This window comes from Triticum dicoccoides, chromosome 5B (genome assembly GCF_002162155.2).
Source record: "Triticum dicoccoides isolate Atlit2015 ecotype Zavitan chromosome 5B, WEW_v2.0, whole genome shotgun sequence".
Lineage (NCBI taxonomy): Eukaryota > Viridiplantae > Streptophyta > Magnoliopsida > Poales > Poaceae > Triticum > Triticum dicoccoides.
Window position 1 is genome coordinate 114,500,639 of NC_041389.1, and position 19,418 is coordinate 114,520,056.

General features: G+C 45.0%; 1 protein-coding gene across 2 annotated transcripts; it reads right to left on the minus strand.

Annotated features, from left to right (window-relative positions):
• Positions 1–13,361: 13,361 nt before the first annotated feature.
• LOC119307692 lies at positions 13,362–14,165 on the minus strand. 2 transcript variants are annotated; one of them, XM_037583754.1, is made up of 2 exons: positions 13,852–14,165; positions 13,362–13,764 (listed from the first exon to the last, which is right to left on the minus strand). In XM_037583754.1, exons 1-2 carry the CDS (start codon positions 14,129–14,131, stop codon positions 13,388–13,390), a joined length of 657 nt encoding a protein of 218 aa, XP_037439651.1. In that variant the 5' UTR covers positions 14,132–14,165; the 3' UTR covers positions 13,362–13,387. The 2 variants fall into 2 exon arrangements, with proteins under 2 accessions (XP_037439651.1, XP_037439650.1); XM_037583753.1 differs by having other exon boundaries at positions 13,362–14,165.
• Positions 14,166–19,418: the final 5,253 nt, after the last annotated feature.

A 19,418-nucleotide genomic window follows, 5' to 3' on the forward strand; every position in this document is an offset into this window, starting at 1 on the left:
ACCGATATTGAAAAAAAGTTCATAAATTAGGGACAAGTTTGTGGAATTCAATATAATCATCATTTTGAAAAATTTCGTGGATTTGAAATTTGTTGATGAATTTGAAAAAGTTTGCATGTTTAAAAAATGCTTCATGATTATGAAGAAATTTCATGCATATAAAAATAAATAAAGGAGAATGGAAAAATAAATAATAAATTTAAACAATAAAATAAAAACCATCCAAAAACCCAAAACAAGAAATAAATCAGTCCGAAGCTATTAGAAGTGCTTGGGTCTCAACTGTATCTTCAGGAAAACATGTTGCGACAGAATTGAACCCACCAGGCCATCTCACACGCTTGTGCAAACTTACTTTGTTTTTTTCCTTTATTTTGTTCTACAGTTTGGTTTGTTCTTTTCTTGTTTCTTTTTTTATTTTCTTAAAAGCATGGTTTCATAAAAAATGCGAACCTTTTTTACAAAATCGATGAACCTTTTTATAATTATATAAACTAGTTTTCAAGTTTGATGACTTTTTTAAAATCAGGTGAACTTTTTCTCCTAAATCGATGAACCTATGAAGTATTTTTCAAATTCGTTGAATTATTTTAAAATCTAATGAACTTTTCTTAAAATTGATGAATCAAATTCTATGTTTTTTTAGAAAAAATTGATGACCTTTTTTCAAAATTGATAAACTTTTTGGAAATTCAATGAACCTTTTTCATCTTTGATGAACTTTGTTCGAAATTGGTGAACTTATTTCAGTGTTGTTTTTTTTCAAATTCATGAACTGTTTTTGATTTTGTGAACTTTTTGAAATTTTTTGAACTTTTTTGAATACTTGAACTTTTTTAGAGGTAGGAAATGGAAAAGCTGGCGAAAGGATTAGCAGGGCGGGGAAGGGTGTTGGTGTCTGAATGTCGCAGCATTTTTTGAAAATTCCCCGCCCAAATGTAAAATCACACAAAGGAATGAAAAGAAAAAGAAAACTTGTGCTCTTGATTGACCTGGGATTTATTATGGTCAATTTATTTTCTCATGTTAAGTTGGATGGAATTATTTTAAATAAATCTTTACTTTTTTCCAATTTTGGTGAACTTTTTTGCATGTTCATGAACTTCTTTTGAAATCTGTGAATCCGTGAACTATCAAATTTGGTTCATATTTTCTTTTAAAAATCATGTTTTTCATAAAAACAAATACTTTGAAAATCTAAACGTGTAGTGTAATGTGCAATAAATAGCATGTCTACTGTTGTTTTTAAGAGGTCCGCGCTGTACATTATCTCTGGCACTTAGTAGCTCCATTGGTTTGCATGATGCCTAGAAGAGCGCAACGGCCTGAGATTGTATCCTCGGTCAGACCATTTTTTGGGGCGTCTTCGCGCTGCGCTGCGCGTTGGTAGGTTGGCCCACCGGAGGGGCAGTAAGCGCCAATTACAATCCGCCCCGCTGAAGGCGCGGAATAGAAGCTCCCCTTTAACTGGCTCTGAGGGCGCAGAATAGGAAATAGCCTCCTCTTTGTCGCTTAACGCTTGTCGCTCGGATCATAGTCGGAATCGCCTACAAACAGCATACTAGCGGGCTGGCTCATTAGGCCTTGTACAATGCTAGATTCTTAAAGAGATGCTTCAGAAAATAAAACAAATTTTCCTGAAGCACCAGTGCTTATTTCTACAGGAAAGATGCCTAACTAAGCGTCTATCCTTTTTTACAAATAAGCACCGGTGCTTAGAGAAAGTTTGGTTTATTTCTCTAAGCATCTCGCTTAAGCACCTTGCATTGTACAAGGCCTTAGAGTGATAGTCGCCGCTGCTTGTAGCCATTAGTGTACGTTTGATCGGAGTGTTTTTTTGGTTTTCTTGTTCTATTTTCTTTGTTCTCATGGATTTCTTTGGTTTTTCTTTTTTCACTCATTCTTATTTTGGGCTTTTTGTTTTCTCATTGCTTTTTCTTAGGCTTTTTTTACTTTGGTTTTCTTTGTTTTCTCATTCTTTCTTCATTATGTACTTTTTTGTTTCTTTCTTAGTTCTCTTCATTTTCTTCGCTTTTTCTTTTCCTTTGTCTCTATATTTTTATTTTTTTGTGGCTTCTATCGGTTCTCTTTTTCATTAACTCTTGTCTACTTTTTTCTCAGTATACAATATAATCTTTTAGAGCACGAGTGAAATATTTTTCTGATACACTTCGAAATCTTTTGAAACACATAAACATATTTTCTTTAAATACATGTTTTGAACACTTTTTCTGAATACATAGTAACATTTTCCAGATACGAGTTATACATTTTTAAATGGAAATAAACATATTTTTAGATTACATGATCATTTTCTTACATTCTATACTTGAATGCGTCTCGATTTCATGTTTTTTTATCAACACGGGAAAACAGTCGAATGGCTATGATCTTATGGAAGATGTTATAGTAAAAGCTATGGAGGAAAAACTTGGATTATTTATTGCTTTTCTTCTTGGCTACCATTGGTCTTTGCGCCAATGTTGCAGTTGGTCTCTTTAAACAGTTGACTATACTTCCATTTTATGTTTCATATGGTTCATTTAGTTTTGAAGTTGTAATTGGTCAGTTGGTCTCTTGAAAGTGTTTATTTGACTTCTATTTTATGTTTCACATAATTCGCTTAACTTCCTGACTTCAGTTGGACTATGTGCCAATTGGCGCAACGATTCATCAATTGATCCTATAAACCTCGCTATGCTACCCGCATAGCTGAGGCATTTGCGTCCGGGGATGAATCCGGCTCGCACATTTTGCCTCGCTGTCAAAATTCAGCCCTTCCACTTTGGTGACGCACGTAAGAGACATAACTATTAACGAAGCAAGGCCCTTCCACTCACGCAGATGTGGTCACACAAAAAATGCCCGGTTCCGTGGCACTATGAACTGACCAGTGATGAGGGTTTAATCAAATGAACTTGTTTCAAACATAATTAACCCTACACATTTTAGTTGACCTAGATCAATTCATTTACCCTAAAGTCCTTCCCCAATCGTGATCATTATAACTCTAAAGTCATTTCTCCGAAGATGATCATTTTACCATTGAAGTGATTCACAACATGACCACTACTACTCTAAAGTCTTTCCCCCAAAGTGATCTCTTCAAAGCTAGTTTTGATACTCATACTTTTATTATGATTCTCTTTATTGAAAGAAAATATCGGTTCTTTCATGCTCATGTCCGTCGAGCTGACCCAAACGAACGAAAAGCGGATAGAAACCACGTCCATTTGTATCCGCCGGTTGGAGTTGGCATAAGAGTGACAAGTCTACAACTAGCCTTAAATGAACACCATTTGCACGAGCGTAGGCACAACGTCAACAAGCCATAAGATCACAAGCCCAATTCCGTCGTACCAACTGTTGGAGAACGTTGCAGAAAATAAAAAAATTCTACGCTTCACCAAGATCAATCTATGGAGTCATCTAGCAACGAGAGAGAGAGGAGTGCATCTACATACCCTTGTAGATCGCGCGCGGAAGCGTTCAAGAGAACGGGGTTGAGGGTGTCGTACTCGTCGTGATCCAAATCACCGGAGATCCTACCGCCGAACGGACGACACCTCCGCGTTCAACACACGTACGGCTGGGAAGACGTCTCCTCCTTCTTGATCCAGCAAGGGGGAAGGAGAGGTTGATGGAGATCCAGCAACACGACAAGGTGGTGGTGGATGCATCAGCGTTCTCGGCAGGGCTTCGCCAAGCACAGCGAGAGGGAAAGGTGTCACGGGAGGGAGAGGGAGGCACCAGGGGCTAGGGTGCGGCTGCCCTCCCTCCCCCCACTATATATAGGGCCCCTAGGGGGGCGCCGGCCCTAGGAGATCCAATATCCAAGGGGCGGCGGCGGCCAAGGGGGTGGCTTGCCCCCCAAGGCAAGTGAGGCGCCCCCACCCCTAGGGTTTCCAACCCTAGGCGCAGGGGGGCCCAAGGGGGGGCGCACCAGCCCACTAGGGGCTGGTTCCCCTCCCACTTCAGCCCATGGGGCCCTCCGGGATAGGTGGCCCCACCCGATGGACCCCCGGGACCCTTCCGGTGGTCCCGGTACAATACCGGTGACCCCCGAAACTTTCCCGATGGCCGAAACTAAACTTCCTATATATAAATCTTCACCTCCGGACCATTCCGGAATTCCTCGTGACGTCCGGGATCTCATCCGAGACTCCGAACAACTTTCGGGTTACTGCATACTAATATCTCAACAAACCTAGCGTCACCGAAACTTAAGTGTGTAGACCCTACGGGTTCGGGAGACATGCAGACATGACCGAGACGCCTCTCCTGTCAATAACCAACAGCGGGATCTGGATACCCATGTTGGCTCCCACATGCTCCTCGATGATCTCATCGGATGAACTACGATGTCGAGGATTCAATCAATCCCGTATACAATTCCCTTTGTCAATCGGTACGTTACTTGCCCGAGATTCGATCATCGGTATCCCAATACCTCGTTTAATCTCGTTACCGGCAAGTCACTTTACTCATACCGTAATGCATGATCCCGTGACCAGACACTTGGTCATGTTGAGCTCATTATGATGATGCATTACCGAGTGGGCCCAGAGATACCTCTCCGTCATACGGAGTGACAAATCCCAGTCTCGATTCGTGCCAACCCAATAGACACTTTCGGAGATACCCGTAGTGCACCTTTATAGTCACCCAGTTACGTTGTGACGTTTGTCACACCCAAAGCACTCCTACGGTATCCGGGAGTTGCACAATCTCATGGTCTAAGGAAATGATACTTGACATTTGAAAAAGCTCTAGCGAAACGAACTACACGATCTTGTGCTATGCTTAGGATTGGGTCTTGTCCATCACATATTCTCCTAATGATGTGATCCCGTTATCAATGACATCCAATGTCCATAGTCAGGAAACCATGACTATCTGTTGATCAACGAGCTAGTCAACTAGAGGCTTACTAGGGACATGTTGTGGTCTATACATTCACACATGTATTACGATTTCCAGATAACACAATTATAGCATGAACAATAGACAATTATCATGAACAAGGAAATATAATAATAACACTTTTATTATTGCCTCTAGGGCATATTTCCAACAGTCTCCCACTTGCACTAGAGTCAATAATCTAGTTACATTGTGATGAATCGAACACCCATAGCGTTCTGGTGTTGATCATGTTTTGCTCTAGGGAGAGGTTTAGTCAACGGATCTGCTACATTCAGGTCCGTATGTACTTTACAAATATCTATGTCTCCATCTTGAACATTTTCATGAATGGAGTTGAAGCGACGCTTTATGTGCCTGGTCTTCTTGTGAAACCTGGGCTCCTTGTCAAGTGCAATAGCTCCAGTGTTGTGACAGAAGAGTGTGATCGGCCCCGACGCATTGGGTATGACTCCTAGGTCGATGATGAACTCCTTCACCCAGATTGCTTCATGCGCTGCCTCTGAGGCTGCCATGTACTCCGCTTCACATGTAGATCCCGCCACGACGCTTTCCTTGCAACTGCACCAGCTTACTACCCCACCATTCAAAATATACACGTATTCGGTTTGTGACTTAGAGTCATCCAGATCTGTGTCGAAGCTAGCATCGACGTAACCCTTTACGACGAGCTCTTGGACACCTCCATATACGAGAAACATATCCTTAGTCCTTTTCAGGTACTTTAGGATGTTCTTGACCGCTTTCCAGTGTTCCATGCCGGGATTACTTTGGTACCTTCCTACCAAACTTACGGCAAGGTTTACATCAGGTCTGGTACAGGTCATGGCATACATGATAGACCCTATGGCTGAGGCATAGGGGACGACACTCATCTTTTCTCTATCTTCTGCCGTGGTCGGACATTGAGCCGAGCTCAATTTCACACCTTGCAACACAGGCAAGAACCCCTTCTTGGACTGATCCGTATTGAACTTTTTCAATATCTTATCAAGGTATGTGCTTTGTGAAAGACCTATGAGGCGTCTCGATCTATCTCTATAGATCTTGATGCCTAATATGTAAGCAGCTTCTCCAAGGTCCTTCATTGAAAAACACTTATTCAAGTAGGCCTTAATGCTGTCCAAAAGTTCTATATCATTTCCCATCAAAAGTATGTCATCCACATATAATATGAGAAATGCCACAGAGCTCTCACTCACTTTCTTGTAAACGCAGGCTTCTTCATAAGTCTGCATAAACCCAACCGCTTTGATCATTTCATTAAAACGAATGTTCCAACTCCGAGATGCTTGCAGCAGCCCATAGATGGAGCACTGGAGCTTGCATACCTTGTTAGCATTCTTAGGATCGACAAAACCCTCTGGCTGCATCATATACAGTTCTTCTTTAAGATGGCCGTTAAGGAATGCCGTTTTGACGTCCATTTGCCATATCTCATAATCATAGTATGCGGCAATTGCTAACATGATTCGGACGGATTTCAGCTTCGCTACGGGTGAGAAAGTCTCATCGTAGTCAACCCCTTTAACTTGTCGATAACCCTTAGCGACAAGTCGAGCTTATAGATTGTAACATTACCATCCGCGTCCGTCTTCTTCTTAAAGATCCATTTGTTTTCTATCGCTCGCCGATCATCGGGCAAGCCTGTCAAAGTCCATACTTTGTTTTCATACATGGATCCTATCTCGTATTGCATGGCTTCAAGCCATTTGTTGGAATCTGGGCCCGCCATTGCTTCTTCATAGTTCGAAGGTTCACCGTTGTCTAACAACATGATTTCCAGGACAGGGTTGCCATACCACTCTGGTGTGGAACGTGTCCTCGTGAACCTACGAAGTTCAGTAGAAACTTGATCCGAAGTACCTTGATCATCATCATTAATTTCCTCTCTAGTCGGTGCAGGCACCACAGAAACATCTTCCAGAGCTGCGTACCGGTTCAAGAGGTAGTACTTCATCAAGTTCCACTTTCCTCCCACTTACTTCTCTCGAGAGAAACTCTTTCTCCAGAAAGGACCCGTTCTTGGCAACAAAGATCTTGCCTTCGGATCTGAGGTAGAAGGTATACCCAATGGTTTCCTTAGGGTATCCTATGAAGACGTATTTTTCCGACTTGGGTTCGAGCTTTTCAGGTTGAAGTTTCTTGACATAAGCATCGCGTCCCCAAACTTTTAGAAACGATAGCTTAGGTTTCTTCCCAAACCATAATTCATACGGTGTCGTCTCAATGGATTTAGATGGTGCCCTATTTAAAGTGAATGTAGTTGTCTCTAGAGCGTATCCCCAAAATGATAGCGGTAAATCGGTGAGTGACATCATAGATCGCACCATATCCAATAGAGTGCGATTACGATGTTCGGACACACCATTATGCTAAGGTGTTCCAGGCGGCGTGAGTTGTGAAACGATTCCACATTTCCTTAAGTGCGTACCAAATTCGTGACTTAAATATTCTCCCCCATGATCTGATCGTAAGAACTTTATCTTTCGGTCACGTTGATTCTCTACCTCATTCTGAAATTCCTTGAACTTTTCAAAGGTCTCAGACTTGTGTTTCATTAAGTAGACATACCCATATCTACTCAAGTCGTCAGTGAGAGTGAGAACATAACGATATCCTCCGCGAGCCTTAACGCTCATTGGACCGCACACATCAGTATGTATGATTTCCAATAAGTTGGTTGCTCGCTCCGTTGTTCCGGAGAACGGAGTCTTGGTCATTTTTCCCATGAGGCATGGTTCGCATGTGTCAAACAATTCATAATCGAGAGACTCTAAAAGTCCATCAGCATGGAGCTTATTCATGCGCTTGACACCAATGTGACCAAGGCGGCAGTGCCACAAGTATGTGGGACTATCGTTATCAACCTTACATATTTTGGTATTCACACTATGAATATGTGTAACATCACGTTCGAGATTCATTAAGAATAAACCATTGACCAGCGGGGCATGACCATAAAACATATCTCTCATATAAATAGAACAATCATTATTCTCAGATTTAAATGAGTAGCCATCTCACATTAAACGAGATCCAGATACAATGTTCATGCTCAAAGCTGGCACTAAACAACAATTACTGAGGTTTAAAACTAACCCCGTAGGTAAATGTAGAGGTAGCATGCCGACGGCGATCACATCGACCTTGGAACCATTCCCGACGTGCATCGTCACCTCGTCCTTCGCCAGTCTCCCCTTATTCCGTAGCTCCTGCTTTGAGTTACAAATATGAGCAACTGCACCATTATCAAATACCCAGGAGCTACTACGAGTGCTGCTAAGGTACACATCAATAACGTGTATATCACATATACCTTTGGTGTTGCCGGCCTTCTTGTCTGCTAAGTACTTGGGGCAGTTCCGCTTCCAGTGACCACTTCCCTTGCAATAAAAGCACTCAGTCTCAGGCTTGGGTCCATTCTTTCACTTCTTCCCGGCAACTGGCTTACCGGGTGCGGCAACTCCCTTGTCGTCTTTCTTGAAGTTCTTCTTATCCTTGCCTTTCTTGAACTTAGTGGTTTTATTCACCATCAACACTTGATGTTCCTTTTTGATCTCTACCTCCGCTGATTTCAGCATTGAATACACCTCAGGAATGGTCTTTTCCATCCCCTGCATATTGAAGTTCATCACAAAGCTCTTGTAGCTCGATGGAAGCGACTCAAGGATTCTGTCAATAACCGCGTCATCCGGGAGATTAACTCCCAGCTGAGTCAAGCGGTTGTGCAACCCAAACATTTTGAGTATGTGCTCACTGACAGAACTATTTTCCTCCATCTTACAACTGAAGAACTTGTCGGAGACTTCATATCTCTCGACCCGGGCATGAGCTTGGAAAACCATTTTCAGCTCTTCGAACATCTCATATGCTCCGTGTTGCTCAAAACGCTTTTGGAGCCCCGGTTCTAAGCTGTAAAGCATGCCGCACTGAACGAGGGAGTAATCATCAGCACGAGACTGCCAAGCGTTCATAACGTCTTGGTTCTCTGGGATGGGTGCTTCACCTAGCGGTGCTTCTAGGACATAATCTTTCTTTGCAGCTATGAGGATGATCCTCAGGTTCTGGACCCAGTCCGTATAGTTGCTGCCATCATCTTTCAGCTTGGTTTTCTCTAGGAACGCGTTGAAGTTGAGGGAAACATTAGCGTGGGCCATTTGATCTACAAGGCATATTGTAAAGATTTTAGGCTAAGTTCATGATAATTAAGTTCATCTAATCAAATTATTCAATGAACTCCCACTCAGATAGACATCCCTCTAGTCATCTAAGTGAAACATGATCCGAGTCAACTAGGCCGTGTCCGATCATCACGTGAGACGGACTAGTCATCATCGGTGAACATCTTCATGTTGATCGTATCTTCTATACGACTCATGCTCAACCTTTCGGTCTTCCGTGTTCTGAGGCCATGCCTGTACATGCTAGGCTCGTCAAGTCAACCTAAGTGTATTGCGCGTGTAAATCTGGCTTACACCCGTTGTATTCGAACGTTAGGATCTATCATACCCGATCATCACGTGGTGCTTCGAAACAACGAACCTTCGCAACGGTGCACAGTTAGGGGGAACACTTTCTTGAAATTATTGCGAGGGATCATCTTATTTTAGCTACCGTCGTTCTAAGCAAATAAGATGTAAAACATGATAAACATCACATGCAATCAAATAGTGACATGATATGGCCAATATCATATTGCTCCTTTGATCTCCATCTTCGGGGTGCCATGATCATCTTCATCACGGGCATGACACCATGATCTCCATCATCATGATCTCCATCATCGTGTCTTCATGAAGTTGTCACGCCAACGATTACTTCTACTTCTATGGCTAACGTGTTTAGCAATAAAGTAAAGTAATTTACATGGCGTTATTCAATGACACGCAGGTCATACAAAAAAATAAAGACAACTCCTATGGCTCCTGCCGGTTGTCATACTCATCGACATGCAAGTCGTGATTCCTATTACAAGAACATGATCAATCTCATACATCACATATATCATTCATCACATCCTTTTGGCCATATCACATCACAAGGCATATGCTGCAAAAACAAGTTAGACGTCCTCTAATTGTTGTTGCACGTTTTTACGTGGCTTCTATAGGTTTCTAGCAAGAAAGTTCCTTACCTACGTAAAACCACAACATGATATGCCAATTTCTATTTACCCTTCATAAGGACCCTTTTCATCGAACCCGCTCCAACTAAAGTGGGAGAGACAGACACCCGCTAGCCACCTTATGCAACTAGTGCATGTCAGTCGGTGGAACCTGTCTCACGTAAGCGTACGTGTAAGGTCGGTCCGGGCCGCTTCATCCCACGATGCCGCCGAAGCAAGATAAGACTAGTAGTGGCAAGAAAATTGACAACATCTACGCCCACAACAAGTTTGTGTTCTACTCGTGCATAGTAACTACGCATAGACCTAGCTCATGATGCCACTGTTGGGGAACGTTGCAGAAAATAAATTTTTACTACGCTTCACCAAGATCAATCTATGGAGTCATCTAGCAACGAGAGAGAGGAGTGCATCTACATACCCTTGTAGATCGCGCGCGGAAGCGTTCAGGAGAACGGGGTTGAGGGAGTCGTACTCGTCGTGATCCAAATCACCGGAGATCCTAGCGCCGAACGGACGGCACCTCCGCGTTCAACACAAGTACGGTTGTGAAGACGTCTCCTCCTTCTTGATTCAGCATGGGGGAAGGAAAGGTTGATGGAGATCCAGCAGCACGACGGCGTGGTGGTGGATGCAGCAGCGTTCTCGGCAGGGCTTCACCAAGCACAACGAGAAGGAGAGGTGTCACGGGAGGGAGAGGGAGGCGCCAGGGGCTAGGGTGCGGCTGCCCTCCCTCCCCCACTATATATAGGGCCCCTAGGGGGGCGCCGGCCCTAGGAGATCCAATCTCCAAGGGGGGCGGTGGCCAAGGGGCTAGGGTGCGGCTGCCCTCCCTCCCCCCCACTATATATAGGGCCCCTAGGGGGGTGCCGGCCCTAGGAGATCCAATCTCCAAGGGGGGGCGGCTAAGGGGGTGGCTTGCCCCCCAAGGCAAGTGAGGCGCCCCCCACCCCTAGGGTTTCCAACCCTAGGCGCAGGGGGGGCCCAAGGGGGGGTGCACCAGCCCACCAGGGGCCGGTTCCCCTCCCACTTCAGCCCATGGGGCTCTCCGGGATAGGTGGCCCCACCCGGTGGACCCTCGGGACCCTTCCGTGGTTCCGGTACAATACCGGTGACCCCCGAAACTTTCCCGATGGCCGAAACTGAACTTCCTATATATAAATCTTCACCTCCGGACCATTCCAGAACTCCTCGTGACGTCCGGGATCTCATCCGGGACTCCGAACAACTTTCAGGTTACTGCATACTAATATCTCAACAAACCTAGCGTCACCGAAACTTAAGTGTGTAGACCCTACGGGTTCGGGAGACATGCAGACATGACCGAGACGCCTCTCCGGTCAATAACCAACAGCGGGATCTGGATACCCATGTTGGCTCCCACATGCTCCTCGATGATCTCATCGGATGAACCACGATGTCGAGGATTCAATCAATCCTGTATACAATTCCCTTTGTCAATCGGTACGTTACTTGCCCGAGATTCGATCTTCGGTATCCCAATACCTCGTTTAATCTCGTTACCGGCAAGTCACTTTACTCGTACCGTAATGCATGATCCCGTGACCAGACACTTGGTCACATTGAGCTCATTATGATGATGCATTACCGAGTGGGCCCAGAGATACCTCTCCGTCATACGGAGTGACAAATCCCAGTCTCGATTCGTGCCAACCCAACAGACACTTTCGGAGATACCCGTAGTGCACCTTTATAGTCACCCAGTTACGTTGTGACGTTTGGCACACCCAAAACACTCATATGGTATCCGGGAGTTGCACAATCTCATGGTCTAATGAAATGATACTTGACATTTGGAAAAGCTCTAGCGAAACGAACTACACGATCTTGTGCTATGCTTAGGATTGGGTCTTGTCCATCACATCATTCTCGTAATGATGTGATCCCGTTATCAATGACATCCAATGTCCATAGTCAGGAAACCATGACTATCTGTTGATCAACGAGCTAGTCAACTAGAGGCTTACTAGGGACATGTTGTGGTCTATACATTCACACATGTATTACGATTTCCGGATAACACAGTTATAGCATGAACAATAGACAATTATCATGAACAAGGAAATATAATAATAACCCTTTTATTATTGCCTCTAGGGCATATTTCCAACACCAACCACCACTCAGGCAATATGAGGAGGGCCATGGGGCGGGAAAGCATGAACCATGGTGGAGTAGGAAGCACACGCACGCACACCAGGGACAAAACCGCCACACAGGACCACACCACCACAAGCCAAAGGCATCTAGACTCTCAAAGGCCAACAAGTCAACAACAACGATTGACCAAGGCCAACCGATGGACATAGACGAACGATATGAGGCAAGCACACTAGATCTGAGGGAACCACAATTAGGGAAGAGATATGATGGGATGACTCAAAAGGACGGGAGCACACTGTGAAACGACCAGAAGCATCCCATCTCCATCGCCGACACCAGAACCCACTACACCAGCACACGACTAGGACCCGAAACGAAGCACGAGAGAATGCCTCATCATCACCATCCCCAATGCCATGAGGGTTTTGCCTTTGTCAACAACAACCTCAAGCAACACCGATGTTCGGGAAACAGTGGGGGAGACTTGTGTGAGATCTCACATTAGGTGAGATCTACGAGATCAATATTTTTTGAAAAAAGAATACATGTTTTAAAAAATTCTCATTTTTTTTATAGACACACATCAATGTTTAATGTGCAACCTTAAAAAGTTTCAGCTCCTCATTCAACTTATATTAATAGAAACAAAAAAGACAAAATCAGATGTGAATAGTATCAAAGTATCATTCACCCAAAGCTGCTACTATTCACATTCAAAATTGTCTTTTTTGAATCTCTAAATGTATAGAGTTTTGAGCTGATTTTTTTTAGGGTTGTAAACATACTTCACATGAATGTTGTGAAATAATTTATGATTTTTTAAAAATGTCTAATTTTTTTTTGGTTGATCTTACGATCTCAGCTAAATGTGAGATGAAAAACAGTGGAGAAGGCCGACAACATCTAGCGCTATAAGGGCGACCTAGAGGTTGGAAGGGGCGCCTTCCTTGGTACTAGAGGTTGGAAGGGGCGCCTTCCTTGGTACTCGTAGTGCGGAAGGAACTAGTGGTTGCTGTTGCCACATCTCCTCCCACTTCCGCTTCATTGATAATTCTGAAATTTGTTATGGTTCTTGGCAAATTTATTCCGCATTGTGTGTTCCGCTTGAGGTTCAACACATATTACCATCTAGCAAGCACATTTCCTTTGCATCCAAGCGGCTGTCAGTTGATTAGATACGGATGAATTGCGTATACAACCGTTTCTTTAGGGCTACTTAACATTACGGATTATCCAAACAGGGCCCTCATATTTTTCAAGACACCCGTCAGTACAGATCGCCGTGACCTCATCTCTGTCGTTGGTGAAGAAACGACTACCAGTTCTGGGAGTCCTCGGACAGCGACGAGGGCCGAAGAACTCCTCTGGCTCCAAATCGGAGAACTGGGTGAGCCCCTTGGTGTAGCTCCTACCCGACTTGTTGAACTCGTGGACATGCCACGCCGTATCCTTGAAACGACCAAATCGCCTAGTCATCTCGTCGTGGTCGCGCGCCATTCCGTGGAAGCGGCACCACCGCTCGTACAGAGCCCACAGGGTTTCATCCGAGACGAGGTCCTTCTCGTCGAAGTAGGGAACGGTGTCCGGGTCTTGCGTCGTCACAGAAAAGAAAACCATAATTTGTGCTGCCAACCAAGATGTGTAAAGAATACAGAGATGAAAGAATGATTGATTACCAGGGCGGAGCTCGTCGTCGAGGTCATCTGGTGCGGCGCCCACAGGCAGATTGGAGTCCTGACCGGAGGGGAGCGTAGCTATGCTGCGCCGGAGGAAGAAGACCGAGGGGCTGGTGGAGGCGGCGGCGGAGTTTGGGGATCTAAGTAACGGTCGCGACCGGGCGTTTATGGTGGTATCTCCAGTGAGATCGCGGCCGGGTAGGCTAAGAGCGAAGCGGCAGGAGTTGGCGGCTGCCCCAGCGAACCGTGACCGTGAGAGCTTTAATGCGACGGACGCCATGGGAGGTCCTAGGTGGAGGCGGGGGATAGATCTAGGGTTGCTATGGGGTAAGGCGGCTTATATATGTCGCAAAGAATATATCCCGCAATACAGGCCGCGGCCCATTGAGCGCAGCAACGGGGCGCAATTCATCAACCGACTCATTGCCCCCTTCCACCTGGGCTCGGCCCATTTATTTATTTTTCTTTCTCGACGCCAGGGGCAACGCAAACACGGGACGGAATTTCCTATTCGCCGCTCTATGCGGGAAGATGTCGCAGGTTCGCACAGGCGCGGTCGATTGATAGGTCGTATCCGGCCTGTTTAAGCGCTTTTCAGCGTTTCCGGTTTCCCAGCCGGTTTTTGCGGTTTCGAGAACCTTCTAGAAGGTTCCTGAACCGGATTTCTTTCTTTTCTGTTTTTCTTTTCTTTTTCTTTTTTTTCCTGTCTCCTTTTTCCCTTTTCTATTTACTAGCAAAAGGGCCTGTGCGTTGCAACGGGTATAAAATAAATTTGATAATTCAGGTATTAGTGGGTTTACCTGCTTCTCGGTTCCTTGTGTGGCTGACGGCTAGGTAGAACTCCGGAACTTCGACCTGAGAAGACTCTTCGATGTATATGATTTATCTAATAGTTAATAAAAAAATTGTAATTGAAATAATGACGTATATTGGCTCGGTAATGCAGCGACAGATATACTTAGTCATGGTAGACCTCGAGTTTTATGTAGACAAAGACCGGTGTGTGTACTTATTCAGTGAATATAAAATGTGGGAGATGTGGCACTAATGAAAAACACAAATCAACTTCAAGTGCTAGCTCAAATAAGTTGATGTCAAACTGCATGCAGCCATACTTTCATGCAGGCAATAATATAGTACACATAGGTGTAAGATGTATCTGGTGGAAGCGTTCCTACTCCTCCGTAGAGGAGCCGCGAGGCTTTATTGATCGTGGGCAGGAAACGCCCCTGCCGTCGCTTACAAGTCATCTACCGATCGTTAGGATTCGGTAGGATAAGAGATAGGAGGTTACAAGGGAGAGGAAGAGATAAGTAGTTTAGATTACAACAGAATATATCTCTAAGTCTAACACCCTCCCTTAATCTGAACTACCTATCCTAGGTTGAGATTGTTCTTGAATGCTTCGAATGGCTTGTACGGTAAGGCTTTGGTGAAACCATCAACTACTTGATCTTTGGAAGGAATAAAACGTATCTCTAGTTTCTTCTCTGCAACTCTTTCCCGTACAAAGTGAAAGTCTATTTCAATGTGCTTTGTTCTGGCATGAAAAACTGGATTAGCACTTAAATAAGTAGCACCTAAGTTATCACACCATAGGCATGAGGCACGATGTTGCTTAACACCCAATTCCTCAAGCAAAGACTCAACCCAAATGATCTCTGCAGTAGCATTTGCCAATGACTTGTACTCAGCTTCAGTACTCGACCTTGACACTGTTGCTTGTTTCCTGGCACTCCATGAAATAGGGTTAGACCCAAAGAAAACAGCAAATCCTCCTGTGGATTTTCTATCATCACTACAGCCTGCCCAATCTGCATCAGAGAAAGCACTAACCAGTATAGAATTGGAACGTTTAAAACACAGCCCCAAATCTACAGTGTGCTTCACATACCTTATGATCCTTTTGACAGCTGTCCAATGAGCAGAAGTGGGAGCATGCAGATATTGACATACTTTGTTAACAGAAAATGAGATATCTGGCCGTGTCAAGGTTAAGTATTGCAAGGCTCCAACAGCACTTCTATACCTGGTGCTTTCCTTCTCATTAAGTGGTTCCCCTTCATAAGCTGACAGTTGTTCTGATGAGGATAATGGTGTGGGGGAAGTCTTGCAATCCTTCATTCCCATCCGAGCCAAGAGTTCAGTGGCATATTTTTCCTGTTTCAACACTATACCATCCTGAACCTTCTTAACTTCAATGCCTAGAAAGAAACTTAAATCACCAAGATCCTTTAAGGCAAACTCTGAGCTTAGATCATGCAAAAGAGCATTAGTAGCATTCTGAGAAGAGCTTGCAACTATAATGTCATCAACATATATGAGCACAAAAATGACTGTATTTGCCTTATTGTATATGAAGAGAGATGTGTCAGCTTTTGATGCAACAAAGCCAAGATGTTTCAACTGCATACTTAGTCTGAAATACCACGCTCTAGGTGCTTGTTTCAAGCCATAGAGAGCCTTGTCAAGTTTGCATACATAATGTGGTTTTTGTCTGTTTTCATAACCTCGTGGTTGCCTCATGTAGACCTCTTCCAGAACACCATGTAAAAACGCATTCTTTACGTCTAGCTGTCTCAGACTCCATCCCCTAGACACAGCAATTGCTAGCACAAGTCTTATGGTTGCAGCTTTTATCACAGGACTAAATGTATCCTCATAATCAATACCATAACGCTGTTTAAAGCCTTTAGCAACAAGACGTGCTTTATACCTGTCAATGGAGCCATCTGCCCTCTTTTTGATTCTATACACCCATTTACAATCAATGATGTTTTTACCTCTTTGATTTGGTACCAAACGCCATGTCTTATTTTTCATCAGGGCTGTATACTCCTCATCCATGGCCTTCTTCCACTTTGGATCTCCAAGCGCATCATCTAGTTTTCTCGGCTCTTCTGAAATACACAGCATACCATACCTTATTGTGCCATCAGTCCTTATTTTTGGGTTTTTAATACCTTTTTGTAGTCGAGTTGTGACTTTGGATGTGACTGGTTGCTGCTGTACACGCGGGCGTGCGGATCCACTTGTTGCAGAAGATCCTGGAGAGCAGACAGGAGTTGCCGCATCCGATCATGTGGTCGCAGATGTGGCGCGCGGATCCACAACCGCACCGTCTGTAGCCGCAGACGATCCCGTGCCAGTCGCGCCAGGTGGAACTGTCGGCTGCATGCACCCGCCACGCCTCGCAGCGATTGGCATCATGCGCGGGCCGCTCGATGGAGATTCCCCGCGTGATGACGTGGCGGTGGCGGAGCGGCTCGCCCGTGCCTGATTCTCCTGTTCGGTCGGATCGCGATCCGAGGCGGATATCCGCACGCGATCCGAGGGAGATTGAGGCGCAGGGGTGGCAGGCGCCGCCAAATCATCCTCGAACGCCGCGCCACCTTCGTCTCCTTCTTCTACATGAAATATAGCTTCATTTTCTCCGGGATTTTGATCATTCTGTCCGTTTTCTTCTCTGTTTCCTTCAGGTACCTGCACACACGGAAGACAAGCACTGGTTCCAGCAGGAATATTATCATCATGTTGGTTTGTACAATTGTTGTTTCCCCCGTGATCAAAACCTCGAAGTGTAGGTGGAAGAAGAAGAATCTCTTGACGAAGAAGAGCGCCGGCATTGGGATGGAGGGATTCAAAAGGGAAAATTGATTCATCGAACACAACGTCTCGAGATATATAGACTCGACCTGTGGTAACATCTAAGCACTTGACTCCTTTGTGCATAGGACTGTAGCCCAAAAACACACATTTTTTTTGAACGAAACGCAAGTTTGCGTGTGTTGTAAGGTCTTAGGTTCGGCCAGCATGCACAACCAAAGACTCGTAGAGACTTAAAATCTGGTTTTGTTCCAAACAAGCGTGTGATTGGACTTTCATACTTGATGACTTTGCTGGGTCGAATATTTATAAGATATGTGGCAGTGAGAAAAGCTTCATCCCAGAATTTTAGGGGCATGGAAGCATTGGCTAGGAGTGCTAATCCTACCTCAACAACATGACGATGTTTACGTTCAGCCGACCTGTTTTGCTGATGAGCATGGGGGCAAGAGACGTGGTGGGAGATTCCAATTTTTTGAAAGAAGGAATTTAGCTTCTCATACTCACCACCCCAGTCGGTTTGCATAGCAAGAATTTTTGAGTATAGTTGGCATTCAACAAGATTTTGGAAGTTGGTAAAAACTTGAAAAACATCGGATCTTTTCTTTAGCAGATAGGTCCAGGTGAACTTGCTATAATCATCAATGAAACTCACATAATAAGAGAATCTACCAACTGATGTGGGGGCTGGTCCCCATACATCTGAAAAAATAAGCTGCAATGGAGCAGTGGAAACACTTGTTGATATAGGATAAGGTAACTGATGACTTTTAGCTTGCTGGCAAGCAATTGACTCAACGCTAGACTCATAAGGTAGTTTATTCTTGCTAAGAACATGCTGAACTATAACTGAGAAGGGATGACCCAGACGACTATGCCACCTGGCCGAAGAAGGTTTGGTGACACTCCACGCTTGTTTATTTGACCATGATGAAGATGAAGATGATATGAGTGGATATAGGCCTCCCTCACATTTTCCTCTAAGGATGACTCTCCTCGTTGCCAAGTCCTTGATCACAAAAGAGTGAGGATAAAATATTATGAGAACATTGTTGTCAAGAGCAAAGAGATGAACAGAAACAAGATTTTTTGAGGCATGTGGAACATGTAAGACATTGTTAAGAAGTAGATCTTTTACGGGGTTTTTAACAATTGAATTTCCAACATGAGTAATGTCCATACCAGTTCCACTTGCCATGTGTATCTGATCACCGCCGTGGTACCTTTCCCGCATCGTCAACTTGTCGAGCTCGCCTGTGATATGCTCGGTGGCACCAGAATCGGCATACCAGTTGGTGTCGATGCCGTAGTTGTCGGTGATGAGGTTGGCTGCCTTCTTTTCTTCATGATCATCATCGTACCGATGCCAGCAGGCTCTTGCCCCGCCAGCATGGAACTTGTAGCAGATTTGGCACTCGGGGTAGTCGCCCTCTTGCTGCTGTTGTTGTTGTGGTTGAGGGCGAAAACGGTGCTGGTGACCACCGCCGCCACCCCCGTGACTCGGGGAAGGAGAGGAGCGGTTTCCTCGACCGCGTCCCCCTCTGTTGCTTCGGCCACGGCCTCCCCTGCCGCGGGACTGTCCGCGCCCTCTGTAGATGGTGTTGGTAGAGGAGCGGAAACCTGCTGGACTGTCGCCCAGCATCTCCATCCGCTGATCAAACGCAGCGATCTGCGCAAAAAGATCGTCGACGGTGATGGAGTTTTTGATGGCACCGATCGCTGCCACGATGGGATCGTAGTCCCGATCGAGGCCAGCAAGGATGTAGTCCACCATCTCCGGGTCGGTTACCGGACGTCCAGCCGCAGCCAGCTCGTCCCCGAGGCTCTTCATCTTGGCGATGAACGCGTTGCTCGACATGTTGCCTTTCTTGGTGTTGGAGATGGCCATCCGCAGATTGGTTATGCGGGATTGTGACTGTGCGGCGAATAAAGTGGTAAGAGCAGTCCAGAGATCGAAGGTA